The 25,577-nt window shown below is 35.5% G+C and overlaps 1 protein-coding gene across 8 annotated transcripts in view; it reads left to right on the forward strand.

Moving 5' to 3' along the window:
* The window catches only part of RYR2 (ryanodine receptor 2), a 397,519-nt gene that overhangs the window by 263,386 nt on the left and 108,556 nt on the right, over positions 1-25,577 (forward strand). For all 8 annotated transcript variants that reach the window (XM_065057819.1, XM_065057821.1, XM_065057823.1 and 5 more), the window contains 14 exons: positions 3,628-3,771; positions 6,254-6,527; positions 8,725-8,839; positions 9,413-9,545; positions 10,768-10,871; positions 13,272-13,407; positions 14,081-14,267; positions 14,742-14,847; positions 16,150-16,270; positions 17,538-17,707; positions 18,711-18,931; positions 20,249-20,339; positions 22,916-23,056; positions 23,867-24,030. In XM_065057819.1, coding sequence (XP_064913891.1) covers positions 3,628-3,771; positions 6,254-6,527; positions 8,725-8,839; positions 9,413-9,545; positions 10,768-10,871; positions 13,272-13,407; positions 14,081-14,267; positions 14,742-14,847; positions 16,150-16,270; positions 17,538-17,707; positions 18,711-18,931; positions 20,249-20,339; positions 22,916-23,056; positions 23,867-24,030 — 2,107 coding nt within the window. The remainder of the gene's footprint in view (positions 1-3,627; positions 3,772-6,253; positions 6,528-8,724; positions 8,840-9,412; positions 9,546-10,767; positions 10,872-13,271; positions 13,408-14,080; positions 14,268-14,741; positions 14,848-16,149; positions 16,271-17,537; positions 17,708-18,710; positions 18,932-20,248; positions 20,340-22,915; positions 23,057-23,866; positions 24,031-25,577) is intronic.

The raw sequence follows: 25,577 nt of genomic DNA on the forward strand, positions 1-25,577 counted from the left end.
TTTACACATACAACTTTATGGGAATTTCTTTGGGCTTTATGTATTGGATAATGCTGTATCTCACTTTATTATTTAAGGAGTTCCTCTGCCCTATCCCCTTTCCTTGCACTTCCTTGCATATGTTGGTATCATCTTTAACGTACCGAGTTGACTATGACCACGTTAACCACAGTATAATAGAATATTAGTGGCTGATTCTTCTCAGATGTGAAATGAAGATTTGGAAATTTGTTATCTGTTGAAATAGACTAATAATCAAAAGGAGCGGTTGAATTCCTGTGGTTTTGATTTCTTCACTTTAGTTAACAAAACCAAAATTCTATGTCATATTAAAATGTGAAGTATAGGAAAAATTAAAACACAAAAATTCCATTTAAAAAAAAAGTGCTACAATGTGTATTTGAAATGTCGAGCTCAAGTCCACAAATACTGTAAATTCAGTTATAGAATAGTTTTATTTGGAACATGTGCTTATTTAAATTTTGCATTGAGGACTCTTGTTTTCCTGTTTCAAGGATTCTCATTCCTTCTCTTTACTTCAGTACACTGTTTAAAAAAATTAAGTAAAAGAGACACTTAGCTGACAGCATGAGCAGACAAACAGCTGAACTTTCCCATCGCATCCCAATAGCTAGAAGCAGCTAATGCAGGGATGTGCAATAATATTGTTTTTAAACTAATACTCTGGTCAAGGAAGGAGCTTTGAACAGAAGAATCTCTGCACTTTTTCTCCTGAGTTGCATTCCTTATTGATCCCAGTTTAACTGGAAATAATATGTTTAATTAATTCACTACCTTAAAATATTAATATTGTCAGTTTTGGTGGACTGCTATTAGGTCCACCAAAAAGCTTCTGTTCTGCAGGCTGACAAACCCAGTTCCTTCATCCTCTCCTTACAGGACAAGTGGTCCAGCCACCAATCATCTTGGTAGCCATTGTTGGATACTCTCTAGCTTTTCAATGTTTTTCTTGCCTTGGGTAACCCAAAACTAAATGTATTAATAGTATTCCAGATGTCATCTCATGAATGCCAATCACTTGTCTTGAGCTAGTGATTGTGTTTCTGGTAATACAGGATATTTCTAGCTCTCCTTGCTGTTAGAGTGCACTGCTGACCAGTGTCTAGCTTGCTATCCAACAGGATGCCCAGAGTTCTTTTTGTGAAGATATTTTTTTTAACTGGTTCATGCACAGCCTGTGTTGTCATGGGGCTGATCTGTCCAAATTGCAAAACTTTGCAATTGTCCTTGCTGAACTTCGAGTATTGTATCAACCTGTTCCTCTACCCTTTTGAGCTTCCTGCCCTTGAGTGTGTTTTCTGCTCCTCCCAGTTTGTACCATCCACAAACTTGATGAAGGACACTTCAAATAAAATATTTTTATTTTAAATTTTAAAAAAGGAAAAGAAAAAGGAAAATTCAAAGTAAACTGTCAGTTGACAGGAATAAAAAAATGAAATAAAGAATGAAGAAATAACATTTGAAAGGAGAAGAGGATTTATTTTCCTTTTTGATTTTTCTGTAGTCTTTTATCATCATCACTCTTCAAATTACCTGGTCTAGTTTTGTCATTATTTTTCTTTTCTTTATGGGGAAATACTAATTTGCATAATCTACAAGTATAAAATTAATTTTGTGGGTCAGAGGATGCATTACAGTAGAGCAGAATTAATTACTTTGTGTATTCAAAATATGACTGTTGCAAAAAACGTAGAACAATTACACACCCTGCATCCTATATTTGATTGATTAGCCAACCACCATCTGGGGATTCACATCTTGTGAAATGATTGAGAGACAATTATATTGAAGGTTTGCAAATCAGAAAAGTACAACTAGAGCTCAGGAAACAGCATAACTCTGGGAAAACAGACATTTCATTTGAGTAATTTCAGAGCGTCTCTGTGTTCTAATTGATAAGCCATTTCAGTATCTTTACTATTAATTAATTTGGTTGAAGAGACTGCCATCCAAACTATTTTGCAGCATGAGTTAGTGTAAAATATGAAGTTACTGCTGACCCTTGTTTACTTTAGTGTCAATTACTCTCTTAGGACAAAATATAACCTAATGACTTTTAATGAAAATGGAACTTTACTTAATGCAAAAAATCAGAAAATTAAAACCAAATGAAATAAATTGAGAAGAGTAATGTGGTGTTATGAAGAATCATACTGTAAAATTCAAGACTGATGAAGAACTCCTCACAAAACCCATAACTTTAAAACTTATACTGGAAACTAAAAATCCAGAAAAAATAGTTGAATGACCTTTTTATTTTGAACTTGTTTTAGTGTCAAGATTTTTAATTCCTTTACAATGTATGAATGAATAAAGTTTAAAACATGAGAGAAAGGAGCTGACAGAAATCCTATGAAGTTCAGCAATGGGGAGTGCAAAGTCCTGCATCTAGAGAGGAATAACCTCATCCAGCAAGGACAGGCTAGGGACCAAACTGTGTAAAGTAGCTGGAAAATAGCTTTGCAGAAAATGACCCGGGGATCCTGGTGGACAGCAAGGTGACCATGAGCAGCAATGGGCCCCTGTGGCAAAGAAAGCCACCAGCTGGGCTCCCCAGTACATGAGAGACATGAACACCCTGGAGTGAGTCCAAGGAAGGGCCATCAGAGATTACTGGAGCATCTTCTGTATGAGAAGAGACTAAGAGGGCTGGGATTATTTAACTTGAAAACTCATGGGGGGATTGTATCAATGCATATATATTTATATACCTGTTGGGCAGGGGGAGTAAAGAAGGCTGAGCTGCACTTTCCTCAGTAGTGCCTAGTGACAGCACAAGAGACAATGGGCACAAATTGAAATACAGGAATTTCTACTTTTTATTTATTTATTCATTTTTATTGTAGTGTTGATGAATCTCAAGAACAGGTTGCCCAGAGAGGTTGTGGAGTCTCCATCTTAAGAGATATTCAAAACCTGACTGGAAGTGGTCCTGAGCAACCTGCTCTAGTTGAACGTGCTTTGAGCAGAGAGGCTGAACTAAGCAATCTCTAAAGGCTCATTCCAACCTCAGCTGTTCTGTGATTCTATAAAGCCTCGCATGCATTTTTTTACATTTTTATAGCTTGTTATAGAAATATCATGAAACCGCCAGTATATTGTGAAGGTGGCTACTTTTTCTGACTGGTCATTAGAAAATATATTAGTTGTCACTTTAGTTTTTTCACTTTTATGGTATGTTTTACCTAAAAATCTTAGTCTTTACTAGTATCGGTTGAACCATACTGTGCCAGTAGGGGCTATATGTACACTTCTTAGCTACATATGTCCAAAACACAGACATTAGCATTAGCATGGAAACATTAACACTGAGGGAGTTGACCACAGAAATATATTTACTATATATTTTATGTATAATAACACAATTGATACAACAAATTAATAAGATTACATGATCTTTATCTGCAGTTTTCTGTCGTGCACATATTCCTTATCTATACATGTTCCAAACTGGTGGATAAACATATCACCTATCAAACTCTTTTGTAGTCCTAAAACAGGAGAATAACATAGTTCGGTTTATGTTTGTCCATGCAAGATACAAAACATGTCTGTAACTTGTTTAGTTTTATTCTTCTACTATTTAGTGTATATTTTTTATTTCAGGAATTGAACTAGATGAAGATGGAACCTTGGATGGAAACAGTGATTTAACCATTAGAGGTCGCCTCCTACACCTTATGGAAAAAGTTACATATCTGAAGAAGAAGCAAACTGAAAAGCCGGTTGATGATGATGATAAGACATCCTGTAAGAAAAAATTACTCAGTTTATTGTATCCTAGTTCCAAATGGCAAAAGAAGCAGGAGAGGGAATTTCTTTGCATGTTTTCCACCTAAACTGGGTGGATTTTTAGTGGAGCATCTGTGCACCTTAAAGTTTGTACCTCTGACTCAAAACAAGCTCAGATGGAATTTTTATGATAGGCAGATTTGTTTCATTAGTGGAAAATTTCTTCTCCTGGCCTTTTTTGTCCTTGATTCTTTTGCAAGTCATAATTTTTCCAGAAGGTATCTTGCTTTTTGTAGAATTAGTGCAGACTTAATATATGTAACAAGGTCCTGATTATGAGAACTTGCTCATAAATCAAATACAGCAGCTTAAAATCAGTATTTGCATGAATATTACCAAATTAAAGACTGTGCAATTAAACTGTAATTTGCAAAGCTGTACTTAAGCCTCCCCACTCAACCTAAAATTCAAGATTTGCTGACTGTGTTTGTTGCTCTTTCATTTTTCTAACACTTTCTACCATTCCATCTTGATAAGAATCATTGCCAGTGGCATCCAAGTTCTGCTCTTGATGCCAGCTGATTATGGAATGTCTTTTTTTTTTTTTTTTACTAGTTAATGCCGATTTTTTTTTTTTCCTTTATTACAGTGTGTGATAATTTCAACTGTTCTGATTTTTACACTGCTACCCTCCTAGCAGGAATGAATTTCTGGGCACACAGTTTAGGTGGTCTGATTTTGGTAAAAAACTTGATTCTTATCATTCACTATACAGAATTCCTAGAGAGACTGGTGTTTTACTTGGTTGCTTAATCTAAGTGCCTGAAGTTATGGGATGAGCAAATATACCCAGGGTACTTATAATGAGATGGCTTCTTAGCTGTCAGTTATTAGTGTTGGCTCAGTGTTCCTTAAGTAGAAATATTTTTGTCCTCCTAAAACTGTGCCTTCTAGCTTTGCAGATTTTCTTTTTTTTTAAACAAAAATTTATCTTATTTGTGGTAAGCTTAAAGCTCTATAAAATACAATTATCTTCCTCTTGTGTTAGTAGAAAGACAGTATTATATTAAGCTAATTCTGTATAACCAGAGCAAATAAGCATCCTCACAACTCAGTATTGTGGTGGCTAGGCTGCTTGGGTTCTTCATTGCAAATAAGATAACAGCCAAACCCATGGGTAGATGGGGTGCAGTACTGTAGTTATGAAACCAAGAGCCAGATTGCAGCCTACTCTGTCATTCTTCACAAAAAAAAAACCCAAAGGAAATTTACTGAATTTACTGTTGTGTCCCCTCTCATGATTATTTCAGTCCTTCTGAAATATGAGCCCAAACACAGATGTTTTAGCTCATCTTAGCACAAATCCTTTTCCGTAAACCCATGTCTCTTCAATATCTTTCATGAAGCACCTTTTTTTTTTTTTAACTATCTCAACACATAGGTTTCTAATTTGAAAGTGTTTTTGATGTTTAGTCTGCATCAGCCACCTTCTTCAGCATCAGGATTGTTATTAGGCAGTTTATTGAAATTCAAGAGGAATTATTGAATTTCCATTGTAAAATTATCACTGTTATTCACTTGCAATGGAAATAAATTTAGTAGTTAGGTAAGTACTAAAGATGAAATTCTCTAGTGTATAACTCCCAGGATATCTCAAGAGGATCCTAAATTGATCTGACAAAGTCTTGCAAAGATGGAAGTTCCCTGAGATGGGAAAAAGAACATTATTCAGTTGTTAAATACTTTGTCTTGACTGTTAGTTCATGAGTAATTTTTCTAAACAGTTGTCTGAGATCTTAACTGACATTTTATAGCTTACTTATTTTAACATATGACTTTCTCAAGTATAAATATATATATATGTATATATATCTCCCAAGTAGATAGTCAGTAAAAATACCAGATAGGGGTTTCTTGCTTCATTAGAGGCTGATTTCAAAATATATGAATTATGATTTACTATTTATTTGATTGATGTCTCTTCGTTTCTGTTTCTTTTGAAAGGCATTTGATTTTGGCAAAGGACTAAGTTAAATTATTCTGGTTTGTACATAGCAAAATTTTGAGTGGATACAGAGCTTAGACATGTAAATTAGTAATTCAGCATTTACATGTGCTACCAGTATATTTTTTGAGTCTTACTTCATAATATGTAAGAAAAACACTCAGATCTGAATTCCTGGAAAAATCTTAAAAAAAAAAAAAAATAAAATGTAGAACTAAATCTACTGACTTTGTGAGCATCTTGTATGTCTTCATGAGTTTTTATGTTACCGGATTTATTTTCTGTATTTTAATTTTAAATATAAGGCTTTTGGCTTCTGCTTCTCTTGTGTGATTTTCTTTTCCTTTGATAGTCTGCTAAGGAAATATCCAGAAAAAGGTGCTTCTTGAGAGTTTAGTTAATTTCAGTTCATGTTGCCTAATGAGTTCTGTGGGACTACCAGCAGAGAGAGGAACAACTAGTGGTAATTTTGTGATTTTTGTATTTTCTTCACAGCTACTCTTCAGCAGTTGATTTCAGACACAATGGTACGCTGGGCCCAGGAGTCAGTAATAGAAGACCCGGAATTAGTGAGGGCCATGTTTGTATTGCTACATCGCCAATATGATGGTATTGGTGGCCTCGTTCGAGCCCTGCCAAAGACCTACACCATAAATAGTGTGTCTGTGGAAGATACAATCAATCTTCTGGCATCCCTTGGCCAAATCCGTTCCTTACTGAGTGTCAGAATGGGAAAGGAGGAAGAGAAACTTATGATTCGTGGATTAGGGTAAATAACGGGAGTGTAACAGCTTTATTTACAGATATTTGTTGTTATTTGCTGGATAGTTATGGCCAAGGTTATACATGAAGTTTGAATGTGAATGCTCTATGTGAGTGTAAATGCAGACACTGCTATCAGTCGTGTAGTATCTTCAGTTGTAATATAGAGCCTTTGCAGCATTATATGCATCGTTTTTGGAGAGAAGCAAATGACGTCTGTAAGACTTCTCTTCTGAGAAAAGTTGAAAACGTGTGTGTAATGTTTTGTGATATGCCAAAATATATCTTGTTACCGTGTTTTAAATAGTATGGCTGTGAAGAATCCTATCAAGAACGTTGTCAGTTTTATATTAATGCAGTGACTGGTAGCTGCTGACACATACAATTCCACCCAGCAGTCAGCTAATAGAGTTGTGTCTACACGTGTCTGTACCTATGCCATCTTTTTATTGCACTGAATGTAGTTGGTGCTTTATGAACTATGAAGTTGTTCACCCACTCTTATTTTGCCTAATTATATGATTAATAATAGTGAAATATAGCCTAATAAAGAGTACAATTGGAGAAAACAGTAAAGAAAACATGATAATATCTGCAGGCAAGGAGTTTGGTTTTTATTCCTCTCACTTTTTTCGGTGAGTCACCAGCTGAGAGACGTCTGGTGAGATTAGATATCAGCCATGATCTGTTAGAAATCACTAATCAGCAAGAGCAGTGACAATCAAAGATAACTTTATGCAAAGAATGCCTGGAATTCAAGGAGAAGAGAAACCTTTTTGTGCAAAAATACCTTTTCCTTTTTTTTTTTTTTTTTCTCCTGAGCTTACTGAAAACCTCAAATATCCAAATAATGTCTATACATAATTTTGTAGTGTCATTATGAGCAATGCCACCTACTTAGCTTGCCAGCAGGTCCCATCAGTGTTCTCTGGTAGTTGCAATGTTCCATGTACTCATGCTAAGGCTTTGGCAAAGGGGGAGGTCTGTCACTTGTCAAGAGACTCTAAATACTGGTGTTTCTAAGTCTATCTTTGTACTTCAAATTTCAGTAGTTACATTTCACTTCAGCTAACAAAGTCTAAAATGAGTGATTACTAGATCATGATGCTGTTTTACCTGGGAAAAAAACAATCTCAGAGGGGTTTTCATTTAATATTCTGTTTTGTTTTTTTTTTTTGTTCTTTTACATGTTTTTCCTCAGCATTTTGTGATATTAATTAAAAGCTTAGACTTTGTGAATCTGATTTAATTTTAACAATGTTTTTGGCAATATGTGGAAGTCTTTTGTAAGGAAGAAAGATTACTTTCTATTAAGCTGGTGGTTGCACTTCCTGTTGCTGTCACCCTTCTTGGTAGCCTCTATCATGGTCTTACCTTGTAGGTTACCCAGCTGTGCCATTTTTTACCTTTTATAGCCTAGCTAAGTGTGTGGTTGTTTTTTGTTTCAGTTTTGTTTTTCCTGTGAGTGGAAAGTATTCCTTTCTTCCAGCTAAGAAATGGAAGTGTCACTCCTTTGTAATTAAAAGCTCAGTTCCTCAGAAATGCTGTTTGGATTTTTTTCTTAAGTGTGACATTGCATAATGTAGTCCACAGTTAAACAGAGCACGGAAGGCAGATGTACTTTCCAGAACACTGTAATATTGCTGGCCAGCCACTGAGGTGATGTTTTGACTTTTTGTACTGTACTTCTGTAAAAGAAAGCTGCTATAGACTAGGGTTTTGAATGACTTGGCAGATTGATGCCATCGAGGTCTTTTTCCAGAGCATGAAGCATTAGTGCAGGAAGGAGGTCTGGTATGGATGGCTTTTGGAAAAAACAAAGAGAATGCTTTGTAAAAAATATTAATTAGCTGAATTTAAAATTTAACTAACATAGCAGGTTTGATCATGCTCTTGTCTGAAAATATTTTTAGATCTGGAATGGCATTTCTAATGAAAACAGATGAACAACCTGCTCTGGTGTGATTGAGTGGTGATTAGGGCAAGAACAATAATATGGGAAAACAAAGGTCAGGTTCTTCCACAATGTGCACAGGAAAGTAAACTATCAGGAGAGATTGAGACTCAGCCTGAAAGTTTCCCTGAGTTAATTTTTCACCTCAGGTGGTGAAGAATTACACAGTAGTCAGCTTTGGAAATAATATAGTAGATAAACTATTGGTCCATAACATTTTAATCCAATTTTTTATTTTGTTTTCCTGTAGAGACATCATGAATAATAAAGTATTTTACCAACATCCAAATCTCATGAGAGCTTTAGGCATGCATGAAACTGTCATGGAAGTGATGGTAAATGTTCTTGGTGGAGGAGAATCCAAGGTAAAGCAGTTCACTGTTAGAAGACAGAGTTTAGAGTATGGCTGTTCAAAGCTGTATACTGTAAGGTACTGAGCAGTCACTGGAGGTGCTGAACCCATAACCTCCTACTAATTTCCAGTAGCACAATAGTTGACTAAGTTTTTAGAAGAATCTGTCCTTCCATTCTGGAAGAAGAAATAATTAACATTGTAATTTCAGATGCTTTAAAGAAAAATCTGCAAATGCCACTTTATATGCTTACCGTGATTTTAAGGAGAGATCATTTTAGAAACTAATTAAAAATTGATGCAGTACTGGTCTGTGAATCTGAGCATTCACATTTTTGAATTTATGGGTGAAGCCAGCTCTTGTTTTTCAAGCTTATACCCTGATCTTTGGGGTCTTAAGGAGCTATTTACTTGTAGAGAAGGTCCTGTTGATTCCAGGGTGAAACCTAAACAGTTAACTTACTGAGATGCAATGAATACAATAAAATAAATAAATAAATAAATATTAGTATGTTAAAAGGCTGTTACTGATCTTTTGCAAGAGTCTTAGAGTTTGAGCTTCAGTCTGGTTTTACTTGCTTCTTAGGAAATCACTTTCCCAAAGATGGTGGCAAACTGCTGTCGATTTCTCTGTTATTTTTGCCGCATCAGCAGGCAGAATCAAAAAGCTATGTTTGATCATCTTAGCTACTTATTGGAAAACAGCAGTGTTGGCCTTGGTAAGTAATAAGCATGTGGCTTTTGAGATTTTAAACCAAAAGAAAAATCTTGAAACTTTCTACTGATTGATATATGTGTATGTATACATACATATATATATATATAACCACCTTTTTTTTTCTGCATCCCTCTGTTTTGCCCTCTGTTTGTGTTGAAGTTTCTCCTTTACCTAGTGCAAAAATATCTCATTAACTGTCTTGCTAACTCCAAACAAATCTCTGACGGTAGCATTAAGTCTACGTCGTTTAGTACATGCTTTTTTATATGTGCTTGGACATTCAGACAGTATAGGTGTAGGTAGTTGCAGGTTTTGCAGAACAAAATAAAATTCCGACTTTGATGAAGAGAGTCATAGATAAGTGCTGGCAGCATTTCATTAGGGCTTAGTTCTTACTGCTCAAGCTTGCTCCCCTGTGCTTTCTTCGACAGACTGTTAGTATGTAGCTTGGGCAGTGGGAGAAATACAGATCTCATTTTCTTGGGTATGTATGGATGGATGCCCAGAAATAAAACTTGAAATTTCCTTAAAATTTAGCCTTTCTTTTCTAGGCTGAAGTGTTATAGAGCTATATTTTTTTGCTTTATTTAATTTAGTAGTTGTAATCAAGAATATATAATTATTTAGAATTATCATAGTATTTTTTTAAATTATCACAAATTCCTTATTAATGTATAGCTAAAATACAGAAGCATAAACTAAAAATCTTTTTGGAGAGAAAATGCCCAAATCAGATGCGTTCAGAGCATTAATGTGAAAACCTTAGCTTTTCTAATGCTGTAATAACTGCCATTTTAAAAAGAAATAGGTAACATATAATCTCATAATTTAAAGCTTCAAGATATTTTCTATTTCAATATATTTGACAAAATGTCAGGGTTTTCGAGATAAAATCCCCACTACCTTTTCCTCAAAATGAAGTTGTGTTGGGAAAATTAGAAAGAATGAGTTCTTAAAACAAAGTATGTGATGAGAATAGAAATGTGTAAGAAAAGGTGTTTCTAGCTCAAGCATCTACATTGTATTTTGATTTTACATCAACATCAAATTTAATACGAGTGCATGATGATATATTAAAAACTGAGTGGTATAAATGGTATGCTTATAATAATGTGCTAACTAGTGATAAAATGTATTTTATTAACTACTTTTTGATAATGTATTTCCCATTAATTTGTTGGGTTTTATGAAGTTTGTGTTGAAAATAAATGTTATTTTTACAGCCTCTCCTTCTATGCGAGGATCAACTCCTTTAGATGTTGCAGCAGCCTCTGTGATGGATAACAACGAACTTGCGCTGGCTTTAAGGGAGCCTGATTTGGAGAAGGTGGGTAGCTTCTTTATCAAGCATTTTTTTCCCCTGCAGACAGGGGGGGATTCCTGTTTCCTGGAGTTCCTGGGAACTGGCTGAAGGAAAGAAGCCAGAGAGTTGTGGTCAGTGGGTCGGAGTCTAGTTGGAGGCCTGTATCTGGTGGAGTGCCTCAAGGGTCAGTACTGGGGCCTATATTATTCAATATGTTCATCAGTGATTTGGATGAGGGAATAGAGTGTACTATCAGCAAGTTTGCTGATGACACGGAGCTGGGAGGAGTAGCTGACACACCAGAAGGCTGTGCTGCTATCCAGCGTGACCTGGACAGGCTGGAGAGTTGGGTGGGGAAAAATTTAATGAAATGTAACAAGGGCAAGTGTAGAGTCTTGCATCTGGGTAGGAACAACCCCCGGTTCCAGTACAAGTTGGGAAATGACCTATTAGGCAGCAGCATAGGGGAAAGGGACCTGGGGGTCCTGGTGGACAGCAGGATGACCATGAGCCGGCACTGTGCCCTTGTGGACAAGAAGGCCAGTGACATCCTGGGGGGTATTAGAAGGAGGGTGGTTAGCAAGTTGAGAGAGGTTCTCCTCCCCCCTACTCTGTCTTGAGTGAGACCACACCTGGAATATTGTGTCCAGTTCTGGGCCCCTCAGTTCAAGAAGGACAGGGAACTGCTGGAAAGTCCAGTGCAGGGCAACGAAAATGATTCAGGGAGTGAAGCATCTCCCTTATGAGGAAAGGCTGAGGGAGCTGGGTCTCTTTAGCTTGGAGAAGAGGAGACTGAGGGGTGATTTCATGAATGTTTACAAATATATAAAGGGTGAATGTCATGAGGATGGAGCCAGGCTCTTCTCTGTGACAACTAATGATAAGACAAGGGGCAATGGGTATAAACTGGGACACAGAAGGTTCCATTTAAATTTGAGAAGAAACTTCTTGACAGTGAGGGTAACAGAACACTGGAACAGGCTGCCCAGGGAGGTTGTGGAGTCTCCTTCTCTGGAGACATTCAAAACCCACCTGGACACATTCCTGTGTAACCTCATCTAGGTGTTCCTGCTCTGGCAGGGGGATTGGACTACGTGATCTCTCGAGTTCCCTTCCAATCCCAAACATTCTGTGGAGTAGCCAAAATCCAAGCTTTTATTAATTATGGCAGTTTTAGGTATCTTCCAGAGGAAGACTATCAGGACCTGATTGGTTGGTGGTTTGTTTGTTATTGTTTGTTTGTTTGTTTTTGGCCTGGATAGTTGATTTGAGTTCATGGTTATTACAAACACAGGTCTAACTTAAAGGAATTGTCCCAAGGGCAGTTCTTCCTTTGGGAATAGCGGAGTCCATACCCAACAAAACTTTGTTGCTGAAGTCTTCCATTGTTATTCTGTCTTGATGGTGACATGCAGTTGTGACGTAATAAAATAGGGGTTAGTAGAAGCCTTGTGACAACTTGTTACAATATTATGATAAATTTTTGTAGAAGTATCTATATCCATCTGTATGTTTTCCTAACATTTAAACCTCTTTCAAAGAAGATTGAAAAAATTGGGATTAATTAGACTAAATTGTCACATGCTCTCAGCAGTTTTTTTAATTGTGTATAATATGCAAATTGCTGCTGCCAGAAGGAATAGAATCATGATTACAATGTCAGTAGTGGATAAGAAAAACAGCTTAAATAATGGAAAGACAGTGGAATATATAGTCTAATTTGTTTTTGAAGATTTCCCATTCTGGAAAGCAGGAAAGCATCTGTCAGGAGTTATATAATTGTAGATGATCTTTTCTTAGAGCAGGAAGATGAAACATGTGTGTTTAAAAGGACGTTTTCAGACTTATCATTTTTAAAAACAGTCAGCAAAAAGAAGCTGTCTGAACTGGTTAAAGGAAATGCTTACAATCCTTACAATTCCTAAAGGAGAGGGCCAACTGAAAACTACTGCTGAAGTATAGATCTGAATTATCGGGTGTTACTGCTTTGTGCTTAAAAAAAAGGAAGAATAAAGGAAAGTGAAAAGAAAAGGTTAAAATAAAATATTAGACCTGTGAGTTATATTAGAAGATGTGTTTTCAAATGTTGATGGTGTGTAGTTGGGGAATGTTACAAAACTGACTAATTTCTAAAACTGAGGGTTGCAAGAGAAATGACATCTAGATAGCAAAGAAGTGATTTAGAGAAAGGAAAAATGTAATTGAGATAAGTAAGGTCTTGCAGTGCACTGCAAAAGTAGGAAAAGTCTGGGAAAATGAACTAAGAAAGAGGCTGTTTTTCGGATTTACCCATAATATTATATGGTTTTGTTGAGAATAATAGAATCTGGACACCATATCTGAGAGAACGTATGAGGATGCTTTCCTTTGAAACTGCACTTCTTTTTCACAATTGATATCTTTTTCATCTAACCTTGCATTTAGGTTGTTCGCTACTTGGCTGGATGTGGATTGCAGAGTTGTCCTTTGTTGATTTGTAAAGGCTATCCAGACATTGGATGGAATCCAGTTGAAGGAGAGCGATATTTGGATTTTCTTCGCTTTGCAGTTTTTTGCAATGGTAGCATAGAAGCCTATACATTTTATAATTTCCTCAATATTGAAATAATTTTGTCATTTAAAATATAATACAAACCATCTTGATAACTTACTGTAAATCTGAAGGACAATTTGCAGAAAGAGTAGAGTCGTGCAAGACACACAGTAACTTAGATGCCCTTTTCACAGGTCATACAGGGCTCTGCAAGCCCAGGCCCCATTTTTTAGATCCATCTTTAATCTTCGAAATGCCCACATCTCCATGGAAGTAGAGCAGAGAGTACTAAATCTTTTTATGATAAAACTCATTCTAGACATAGAGCCAAACCCCCCATTTTTGGATTAAGATTTATTAATAGATAGTCCAATTTTAGTGTTTAGCAATTATATTGACCCTCTTATTAACTAGCTCACTTGACTGTGAGTTTTTGCTACAAATCAGTAGTAATCCTTTATTACATAGTTACTTCTTTGGCTCTATTTAATTTTGAATTAAATCATGTTTAATTTCATAGCTTTTATTACAGTAATAGAGGAGTACGTTTGTGTGTTTATATAACTTTGTAGTGATACTTAAACTTTTTTAGTTAAAAGTATCTACTGACGCATAGACTCTGCACTTTTCTATACCTTTTTCTGATTATATTTCACAATTGTTTTTTATCTTAAATCCTGATACTTGTTTTATGTGACAGGAGAAAGCGTAGAGGAGAATGCTAATGTTGTAGTCAGACTGCTTATCCGTCGACCTGAATGTTTTGGTCCTGCTCTAAGAGGAGAAGGAGGCAATGGGTTACTTGCTGCCATGGAGGAAGCTATACAAATATCCGAAGATCCAACAAGAGATGGACGTTCTCCAAGTAATGGATCTAGTAAAACCCTGTAGGTGCAGTGGAATTGCTTACATTGTCATCGTTTTTGTTCATTCGTTTTATAACCTTAGTCATGAAATGATTTGTTTGTTTTAACATGTGAATTATCAGCTGGATTCTTCCTTGGATTCTAGGAAGGGTAGAGGTTTGTCTTCTGCTAAATAGTGCTTCCTCTGCCCTGTTAATTTCAGTAACTCCCCCTAAATATTAAATCCTCTTTAGAATTCTGTTTGTTCTTTGTCAGTCATTTAAGAAGCAATCACCTGATGCAAAATGAGACAGTTAAATGGCAACAATGCAGATGTCACTACAATCTTTAGGGACAAATTCCGTTCTGTGTTAATCTGCTAAAAGTCCACCAGCTAACAGGAAGCCACTATGTGTAAGCTGTTTCACCAATGAGCAGATTGTGTCTACTTATTGCTACTGTAAAAACTTTTATTTTTTTCATCTTTTAATTGTTTTAACATTTAACTAATTACAGTGAAATGGAAGAACAAGAAGATGACACTATTCACATGGGAAATGCAATCATGACCTTTTATGCTGCCTTGATTGATCTCTTAGGACGCTGTGCCCCTGAAATGCATGTAAGTTTTTATGTCTTCATGCATTGGAAAGTAAAGGCATAGTTGTTTTACTGATTGTTAGAGGGTTTGCTGTTTGGCTTTTTCACAGTAACACTTTTTCAAGTATTAAAGCAGTGGTATGGCTACTTAGTATCTTATGAACATAGTGTGTTCATCTGCTGATTTGCAACGAATTTCTATAAGCTATTCAGAAGCTGTTCTTTTTAAATGAATTATCGCTTTGCTCTTTTAATTACTGTTCCCTGTGGTTCGTCTTCAACAATATTGTCATGAATATTGTTTGATGGTCCATTGTGAACAATCAAACTCCTCAAATTTTCCTATTTATTTTAATGGTGTAAAGAGATTTTTAAAAAATTATTATATATATTTTTTTTAAACCGCGGTGATAACTCTCTTTGTATACGTATTTAAACAGACTGTTTAAATTGCATATAAAAGAGTACATATTATAGGGCATTCTTTGAAAATGTAGGAATAAGCATTGTCCCCGGACATAAACATGGATGTCTCATAATTTTTATTCACACTGATATAGCTTCTCAAAGGTAAGACGGCACTATTTCAGGCATCAGATACAAAGAATTAGACATGCTATAAAAACCAAGCCCTTACCACTTAGTTCCTAAGATCCTGAAACTTTTTGAAAATATTTGTTGTTTATGATTCAGAATACCTTTTCTTCTACTTAGTTATGCATAGTTTCTCAATTTACCCTAAAATGTGCCCTGATTCATATAGAGTAGTATGGACCAGTATTGGATTTGTGCAGAGATTGATAACTTGAGAAAGGTGAGAGATATCCGTATAAGAAGGTCAGTGTATAAGTTTTGTTTGAATTAAAACAAACAAACAAACCAAACAAACTTGTTTTCTCCCTGTTCTCCCTGTCTTGCTGCCTTTTTTAAAATAAAACCAAAGCAAACTGAAAGCGTTGTTATTTAGCAAGGACAGAAAAACTGGCCTTTTTAATCTGAAAATCTGCTTTTGCTTTCCCCCCACTCCCCCCCGCCAGGTGCTACATTTTAATGCTTTATTCACCTCTTTTACCTGACATTCCATTCTGAAAATGAGCCTAGGTCTTATTTAATAACTAAACAACGAGATTTGTGGACTTTTGGCATTTGCATCCAAAATATAGCAAATAAATACAGATTTCATGAAATTACATTATTAATTCTAGTGCTAATTTCAGAGCAGTCATTCTTGTGTATCTGTGGTTCAGGAAATTTCTAGACCATGGACACATATAGAATATAAAAAGATGACCTCGTTAATTTTTTTTATTCATCTTTTCCTTAGCTAATCCATGCTGGTAAAGGGGAAGCCATTAGAATCAGATCAATTCTTCGGTCTTTGATTCCGCTGGAAGATTTGGTGGGAGTAATTAGTATTCCTTTCCACATGCCAACCATAGCTAAAGGTAAGATGTTTATTCCACTTATTTTTTTTCTCCCATCCTATTGCTATGTTTTGTAATTCAATGGCATATTGATACTCATACTTCTTTCAGTATAGAAAATGTTATAGAAATTAAACTATTTCTTATGTGAACGAGAAGAGAAATCATGTGCATTTCAAACATGTTTCAAATTTTTTTCTGCATGCTGTAGGCACTAATTCTGTGTACACTTTAATCACTGATGGATATCCCATTCATTTAAATTGAGTCATGAAAATCTATTACAACTTTTAAATTTGAAAATGCCTACTTTCTATTTTTTTTTTTTAATTACAGTCTTTTTTTCTTGATATCATAATTCTTAGCTTTTGCTGTTCTAACCCTATGAATTGTTTCTAGCAGATTTTACTAAGACACCAGGGTTGTTCTTCAGCAACTATGGTGAAGTTATAGGTGTGACACACATATATGCAAATGCATTTCTTTGTTTTCTGCCTACATAGAATTAATTGCAATAATGGGAGCTAAGTGAGCATCAATATAAAAGGGAAAGGAATTACATCTGCTCTTTTAGGTATCTGGAGAGACAACATTATAATTGCAATATCGATTATCTAGGGACTTATAGTACAAGAATGCTGAATATGTTATAGTAGAAGAGCTAAAAAGCTCAAACATTCTATTACACCATTATTTCTTTATATCCAAATCGTTATAGACCTATAGGTGATATCTCAGTAGCACAGAGGACAGCTCATAGATACAGGATTGTATATTTGGTTTTGAAGATGAAAGTATCAAAATTTAAAAATATTTCAATTAGCTCAGATATTTCAAAAGTTTTCAGATACAGAGGACTTTTAGCATGATCTTAATTAATTGTCATACACTACATATATGCTCACCAGTGCTGCATTCTCAGAGTGTTTGATGTAGAATTGTTGCATACTTACTTTCTGTTTGCTTCTTCTAAGAACTAGATAGTTCTGTAGATGAATTAGTATGTTTTGGGTACTTATCATATTCAAATACCAACTGTTAAGGAACCCTTAATACACAAACATGAATGGAAAAGCATGTATGGACTTTGAGGTCTAGCTGAGTAGAATTTGCCTTATGCATTCTTTTTCAGTTAACTGCAGATATGTTGCCCTTGTGTAACAAAACCGTGGGGAAGATGTCCTAGATGTTAACAGAGACTCAAAATCTCTGACAAGTAGTAGCATGACTGCCTAGTTTGCTGGTGAAGGACGATCCTTGTCATTGAACTCTTATTTCTTCCTTTTAGATGGTACTGTGGTGGAACCTGACATGTCTGCGGGGTTTTGCCCAGATCACAAGGCAGCCATGGTTTTGTTCCTTGACAGGGTCTATGGAATTGAGGACCAGGATTTTCTTCTACACCTTCTTGAAGTTGGCTTTCTGCCAGATCTTCGTGCTGCTGCTTCTTTAGATACGGTAAGGATTTACGTCTGTTGTGATTTTGGTTCCATTATCTTATTGAACACTGCAGCATTTTTCATCCATCATAAAAACACATTTTTTATTTCTTCGCATTGTCTCCTGTATTTCTCAACTCCTGGATGAGCTGCCTGTTGCTGCTGAGCATTGAGAATACTTGTAGAACCATGAAGAATGTTCTCCAGAATGACAGTCACTTTATAAAGAGCCTGTATTGATACCCATATCCATGAGAGACACAATGCCTTTTCCCAGAAGACTTTCTGAGCTTGTACTATTGGAATAAAAATCAGATAATTTGCCAATGAAGCATGTGACTGAGAGTGTCATTCCAGAGGTGTACTGAAAGTGTTCATCTCCATGCATTTGTTAGGGACATCTGCATTGTCATGTAGGAAATCAATAATTTTTGTTGTAGCTGCTCCTCAAAATTCCTACCTTTTTTTCTGTGAGTCTTATTTCCACCTAATATTTCTTAGCTGGCTTGGTCCAGAAAGATCAGATGTAGACAGCTTATATGAGGGCCGAGACATGAAATTTTATTTCCATATTTGAACTTTTGTGTCAACATTTTTCTGAAAATAATAGTTGTTATTTAAGAAAGAGCAGGTGAGGAGTTTTTCCTCACTTTCAACTTGGGCTTGATCACAACGCAGAAACATAATGCATACCTAACTGGTATTACCTGATTTTAGAGTGTTCTGTTAGGCAACTATGATATTCTTCAACATAGTCTGTAAAATTGTTTTGGTTTCGAATGACTACCTTTAGTGTTTATCTTTTCACTCATTAAAAATAGAACAAAACAAAAGCCATCTGTGAGACTTTAGAAGCAGGAAAAGAAGTTAGGCATCCAGCTTTCACTAGGTGTAAAATCCTAATTTTTGTGTTTTGGAAATGTCCGTCTTTATAACCACTACAAAAGAAAAACAAACAAGGTCTTTTCATTTGTAACAACATTGATGATACAAATCTAATTTCTGTCCCATTTAATTCATAGGCTGCTTTGAGTGCTACGGATATGGCTTTGGCTCTGAATCGATACCTTTGCACAGCAGTCTTGCCTCTGTTGACCCGATGCGCTCCTCTTTTTGCTGGCACAGAGCACCACGCTTCCCTGATCGATTCCTTGTTACATACTGTGTACAGACTCTCAAAGGGATGCTCTCTTACCAAAGCTCAGCGAGATTCTATTGAGGAGTGTTTGCTGTCTATCTGTGGGTAAGGAAACACACCTGGCTGTACAGGAATGCTAATGGATAAAGTAACCAATGATATTTACAATGCAGAAATTCATAACTATGCCACCAGTAGTGTAATTAAGATTTTTCTTCTGGCAGATAGTTGTGATATTTTCAAATACCTTGCATTCAGTTTGCAACTTTATTAATCATTCATATGCATTCCTCAATTTTTTTGCTATTACTGATTTTTTTAAAATTAAGACCTTGCTGATTAACTAAAGAACGTACTGCAAAAAGACAAAGCTCTGGAAATGTGTAGCTGTGCATACACTGAAGCGTCATTTAAATACTTTTATCTGTACTGATTGGCAGTATGGCTGATGATCAGTAGATTATACTGTTCTATGGAGAGGTTTATTTATGTTGTGTTACATTTGAAATCCTAATCAATGACTAGTATTGTTATACCTCATTATTGACACCTATTGGACAAATTTTGTCTGGGTATCCGGTCTCAAAACCAGTTGATTATTATCCAATTTTTTTAGAAGCCTACTGGCTCAATTATCAGAAGTTGACTAGGTACTTATGAATTAATTTACAATTAAAGTTAGCAACATTTAGGCTTTCAAATCAGCAGAGGCTTTTTTTAATATTTCACATTTTTTTTTGCTTAATGTGGAAATGTGTTCAGAAATGACAAGCTTTTATATTACAGTGCTGTAAAAATGTACTGTATAGCATTTCTTTATAAAATATATCACATTGATAATTTTGTGTATATATGTATATATTACCTTGATAAGAACCAATAAAATGGACCAGTGTTTGCTATTTATCTGGAAAGATTTAATGTTTATGCCATTCTAACATACATGCTATACCTATTCCTTCTATCCTTCCAGTTGATGCCCACTGCTAAGTTTCTCATTTAGTATATCTAAAGAGTTAATGCTCTTATTTCTTTATTAGTTTCTAGGATATTTTTAAAAGCCATTGAGATACATTACAAGAAATTAACGTTATGGCCTTTCCTTGGGAGCATCATGATCGTTATCTATAATATAAAAATTCAGGTTTTTTTCCTGTTTTTCTCTGCCTATAGATCAGGTATTTACTCTGATTCTTTAAAGCGTTTGATTTGCAGCTTGTTCAGAAGGTTTTCCTTGGTATGCACTTGTTTGTTTTCTTTTGGAGACATTTTTTTCTTAGTGCCACTAGCAAAACCCTATTACTTTAGCTATTACCTTATTACTTACTGGCATAGAACTGACAGGTTACTTTAGTATATTTATTAATTATTTACATGAAACTATGCTGGCACACCCTTTTGAAATTGTTTGTCTCCTTTTAGGCAGTTGCGGCCTTCCATGATGCAGCATTTGCTGAGAAGATTAGTATTTGATGTTCCTCTATTAAATGAACATGCAAAGATGCCTCTCAAGGTAAAAGTATATTTTAATATTCAACAGCATTCCTTTGTTACAGTTGTAACAAAGTGCAACAGCACATAATTGTATGGAGAATATTCTCTGTCTTCTTTCTTACCTTATCTTCACCCTGCAATAATCTAAGACCATAATTGTTAAAGCTAAATTGCTGCTTTGGCAGTAATTCAGTCTTAATTTACATCCATCCATATAGAATTACAAAGTCTGTGTCTAGTGTTTGCTTCTCCTTTAATTATCTTCATTTTTATTTAAGCCCATATGGAAACAGAATAGAAAAATCTTTGGGAGTGAAGAGCAGAATCCAGTGCACAAAGGAAGATAACAATTGATAGTCTTTATATACCCTTACTCTGTGTTGCTTTTGTCTTCTCTTGGAAAATGGACTCTCTTTCTCTGGTTTGTAATTTGAAATCTAAGCAATACATGTTTTTTAATAACCTTCCATTGTGTTTTCAGTCCCCAAAGGTTTCTAGACATCTTCCTAGTGCACAGGCAAAATGTGTTTTTTTCCTTTCTGAGGTGACACATTCCTTAAACATTCCTCAGCATTCTTCAGCAGTTCTAAGAAATGTATGATTTCCTACCTTACCTACTTCTGTTTTTCAGCAGTCTTTTTGAACAGTTTCCCGCCATAACTTTGAATGAGACATTTAGTCTTTTCTTCCTTAATATTTGTTTATGCTTTAAAAGCCACATATTAGGATTAATTGCATTTTACATCTGATTTTTTTTTGCCAAAATACTCCTCAGAATTATGCAGGCTTCTACTAGCCAGATTATCGTCCCCAAACTCATATGAGGAATTTGAATCTTAATTCTTAAAGCCAGGACCTGCTTTGCAGTCTTTCCCACGCCAAGGACTTCATAATTTGGCTGTGTCCCCCAAGAAGTGCTCAATCAAACTAAAAATGCCACAGCAGCCATCCTTTAATCCCTATGTGTGAGAAAAGCAGTTGATAATTTAGTATACTGTCCTGAAGGGGACGTTTCTAATGCAACATAACATTTTATGTGCTGCAAAAAACAACTAATAACTAGAAACTCCCTGAGTGGCTGTGGTTCTTCAGGTTTTCTTTGGGGGAAAGGACAACCCCAGCTCCCTGAGATCTGTTCATCTAGGACAGCAGGTTTTTTGATCCTGAGGGTCATAACTGGCAGTGACTTGCCCATATTGCTGACCTGAACAGGAAGAAAATAATAATTAGATCCTTTTGGCTTCAGGAGAACGTAGATATGAAGACAACTATGGTGCTAAAGTTGTAACAGAATGTCATAGAATTTATTTTGGAAAAAAACAAATGCATCTTTGACTCTTAGAGTCCATGTTTCGTAGACCACTGTAGTTCTACATGAGTGATGAAACTTCTGTCTTTTTACATTATATATGCATGTAAGTTCTTCTCTGCCTTTTTTCTGTAATCATCTGACAATTTAAATAGTAAGTAGATAATAATAGATTATTTAAATCTGTAGACATACAAATGCGTTATATGGATTTTCTTTTTCCTTTTCTGATCCATGAAAAGTTATAACAGAACTGCAAAGTATTGAGCTTATATTTTTGATTATCAAAATCCTCACTTCTACATATCAAGACTTTTATGTTATGAATATCTGCATTTTTCTATCTTGGCATTTGTTCTAACTAATAAAAAGGGACTCCTGTCAGCTCTTTACTGACGGTGACTTGTAATATTTTGCCAATATGCCTCACAAGTGATGTTGAAACAACTCTCTTATTGTCTGGGGAACTGTTAAAAACTGTGAATTAAAATTCCAGCTAAACTTTTTAGAAAGATCATTCTGTGCCTTAGTAAAATCTGTCCCTGGGTAGGACTAGGTTTTCATACTTTGCTATTGCCAGAAATTTGTTGTTTAGGATTGTGTATACTGAGAGATGTATAACTAATTTTTCCTCTTCTTGTCTGTGACTCAGGGAGGTAGAGGACACATTGAATGCAAAATTAGTGATATTTCAGTTTGGCAGATAGCCAGTAGCAGGTCCTTGCACCATTTGAGTCCCTAATAATCTGGAATCTTGTAACCACTTGAGAAGTATCCCCAAAATATGTATTTAATAAAAGACAGGGAGAGAGGATAAAGCTTCTTTGCTTATTGTAATAGAGGGCAGGAGAGTAGACTGATAGCAGGTTTTACAGCTTACAGAAGAGATGAGTCATGCTGGGATTTATTGTTTAATAGACCTCAGACATGTAAATAATAATTGGGATCTAGGTGAAATCATGGTTCTACTGTCTTACCCACCAAGCAGCAGTGTTTGGAATAGCACCACACAGATGGAGGTGAATTCTTGTCTTCAGCTGAACTGTCAAAGTTCTTATGGTATTGTGGAAAATTATCCTCTGTCAGATGCTTTTGCATATGCCACTAATGTTAAAAGGAAGAACTGCTCCTCTTTTGTGCGTATCCACCAATGGTTTAAAGAGAGACACAACATGGCTTCTTGATAAATCTAGAAATTTCTCTGGCAGTGTCTGTGTAATGGTCAAATGCCAGAATGGAAGAACATCAACAGTTATATTTTGCTTTCAAAATATGTTCTGTTTTAGTTGCTGACAAATCATTATGAAAGATGCTGGAAGTATTATTGTTTGCCAGGTGGATGGGGTAATTTCGGTGCTGCCTCAGAAGAAGAACTTCATTTATCCAGAAAGTTGTTCTGGGGTATTTTTGATGCTTTGTCTCAAAAGGTAATTCCTTTTTAATATCCATCTACTACTGTAAAAGCCTTTTCTTTATTCTGTCACTTTTACCCAGCATTTACCAACACTGTGTTACACAATTAAAATGAAAAGATATAGGCTTTAGTGCATTTAAATCTTCCTCTTCTAGCTTTTACTTTAATGTAGGTATACCGATTTGTCTCCTTATTAGAAAAAAAATGTATCTAATGAAGTAATCTTGAGGTGTATCTGTACAGGTCATCTACACGTCAGTGCCCTAAAAACAAATTTAAGCATCTGCAGGTGACTGAAAGCTGCTTTTTCGTACTTCACACACTATCCTTCCTTAAATCAAGAGCATAGTCCTTTGCTTAGTAGTTGTAGTTTCATCACCCTTTAGTCAGTCCTATGTTAGACAAGAGTGTAATAATACACCTTGGTACATATTTATTGTTCATTCTGTGAGGTTTTCGTAATCAACCTGCTTAAAGTTTCATGAGTTTCATTTCAAAGCTAGGTATTTATAAATGCTATGCTTATTACTGTGCTATGTTCTCTTCCCAGACATCTGAAAAATACCTGGTGTTGCTCCCAGTGAAGTCAATACTTTTCCCATTTACTTCAGCAAGAGCAAGACTTCATACTAGCTTTATCTGTAGTGTATAACGTTGTTTGGGCAGCCCATTACCTTTATTTTCAAAACAAAAGTTCAGTTCCACGCTGAGTAAGAAAGCCATTCTGTGGCTGCTTGGTTTCACAGGTAGCTATATCAGTTTCAGCAGTGATATTGATCACTTCTGGGCATTACTCACTTCCTGTCCCCTGTGTGTTCCACAGAAGTATGAACAAGAACTGTTTAAATTGGCTTTGCCTTGTTTGAGTGCGGTAGCAGGGGCCTTACCTCCAGACTATATGGAATCAAATTATGTCAGTATGGTGGAAAAGCAGTCTTCAATGGATTCAGATGGGAACTTCAATCCTCAACCTGTCGATACATCAAAGTAAGGAATCACTTTGTTGTAGCTAGTTTGTTTGTTTGTTTTTAATTACAAATGTGTAAAAGAGGGTTGGAGTCTGTTTTTGTATGATGTGAAATTACAGCCTTTATTATCTTCTGTACACTTAGCTTCAAGATAAAATGGAGTCCTTAGCTTTCTATTTTTTATTTATTTATTTTTCAATGTATTTATTTTAAACCATATAAAGCAATAAATATCCAGTTATGTAACTAGTTTCTTGGTCAACCTAGAACATTTTTAATGCATTTTCAGCCTAAAGACACAACTGTCCAGGTACCTTTGTATGTCTTCTACAAAGAAACAGCATATTTTTAGCAGCAGAAAAAGTAGACTTGTCTACATCATCCCAGTCATTATTAGCATGTGCCAAGACACTAATTCCAGTGTATGTGAATGACAGTACATACAGAAAATAATGCTAATCATGTATTCATGTAATCTCTTTTTGTTATGAATGATGAGGAATTGAGCAGAAATATCCTCATTCTCTCTAGGCAGTCAGACTTTGCCCATAATTTTTAAGTACATTAGGCAGATAAAACATACATCTGAATGGGATTTTTGTGCCCTGATTTTTGCCTACAACCAGAGCCCCATTCTCTTTTGTTTAGAGTAGTCTTACAGCAGTGTGGCTATCCACTATATTGTGAAAAATGGCACTTGTATATAGTTACTTCAATTGCCTCTTGAGTTTCTGTCTTTATTAACATTCAGAACACAGAGTGCTGTCAGTAGATTGATACCTTTTTTATAGCATGCTTAAACATATATGCACATTGAAATTTTGTAGCAAAAGCCATAATCTAGACTGGAATATAGAAATCACATAACTGGCCATTAAAACTCATTTGTCTAAGAGGTATTTAAGATATATGAAGATTTAACAAAATTTAGTAAGGATATTATCTAATCAAAGGCAACTTTATCTGTTGTCTTTTCAGAGGAAAATTGTAGATAGCCAGAATATATTTGAAAAACTCAGAAAACGTTACTTAACATTACCTATATCATCAGTCATCTCATTGCCGTACGAGTCAATAGTTCTGCGATGATTCAAGTCAAAGAAAGAACTACTTTTATCAGTGTCACTTCCAGCCTATCCTATATTTTTTTAACATGCAAGTCCTGCATCGCAGTGCTTAATAGTCCTACACCTGTTTATATGAAGCTTTAGATAATATGACCTTATTGTAATTGCCAATTTATTGTATTCCTGAAATTGTTCAGTTATACCATTACTAGAGTTCCCCTTGAAATACATACTTACAAACAATAAAAAAAATGGTGACCATGCTGGATGAATATTTTTTTACCTTTGTGTGGGGTTAGGCTCAGGAAAACTGTTACTCTGACGTAATTTTGTTTTGCATTTCTGCTTTTTCTCACCTTATGACTGAAGATTAAAAACCAGACTCTTCTACTTTGCAGTAGATGGCACTGTAATGCTTTTACTGCCAAAATTCTTTGTCTTAGGAGGAAAGATCTTGCTATTCTGTAAGTTGTCAAAAAGCAATTATTGCCTTTCATTT

This window comes from Columba livia, chromosome 3 (genome assembly GCF_036013475.1).
Source record: "Columba livia isolate bColLiv1 breed racing homer chromosome 3, bColLiv1.pat.W.v2, whole genome shotgun sequence".
NCBI lineage: Eukaryota > Metazoa > Chordata > Aves > Columbiformes > Columbidae > Columba > Columba livia.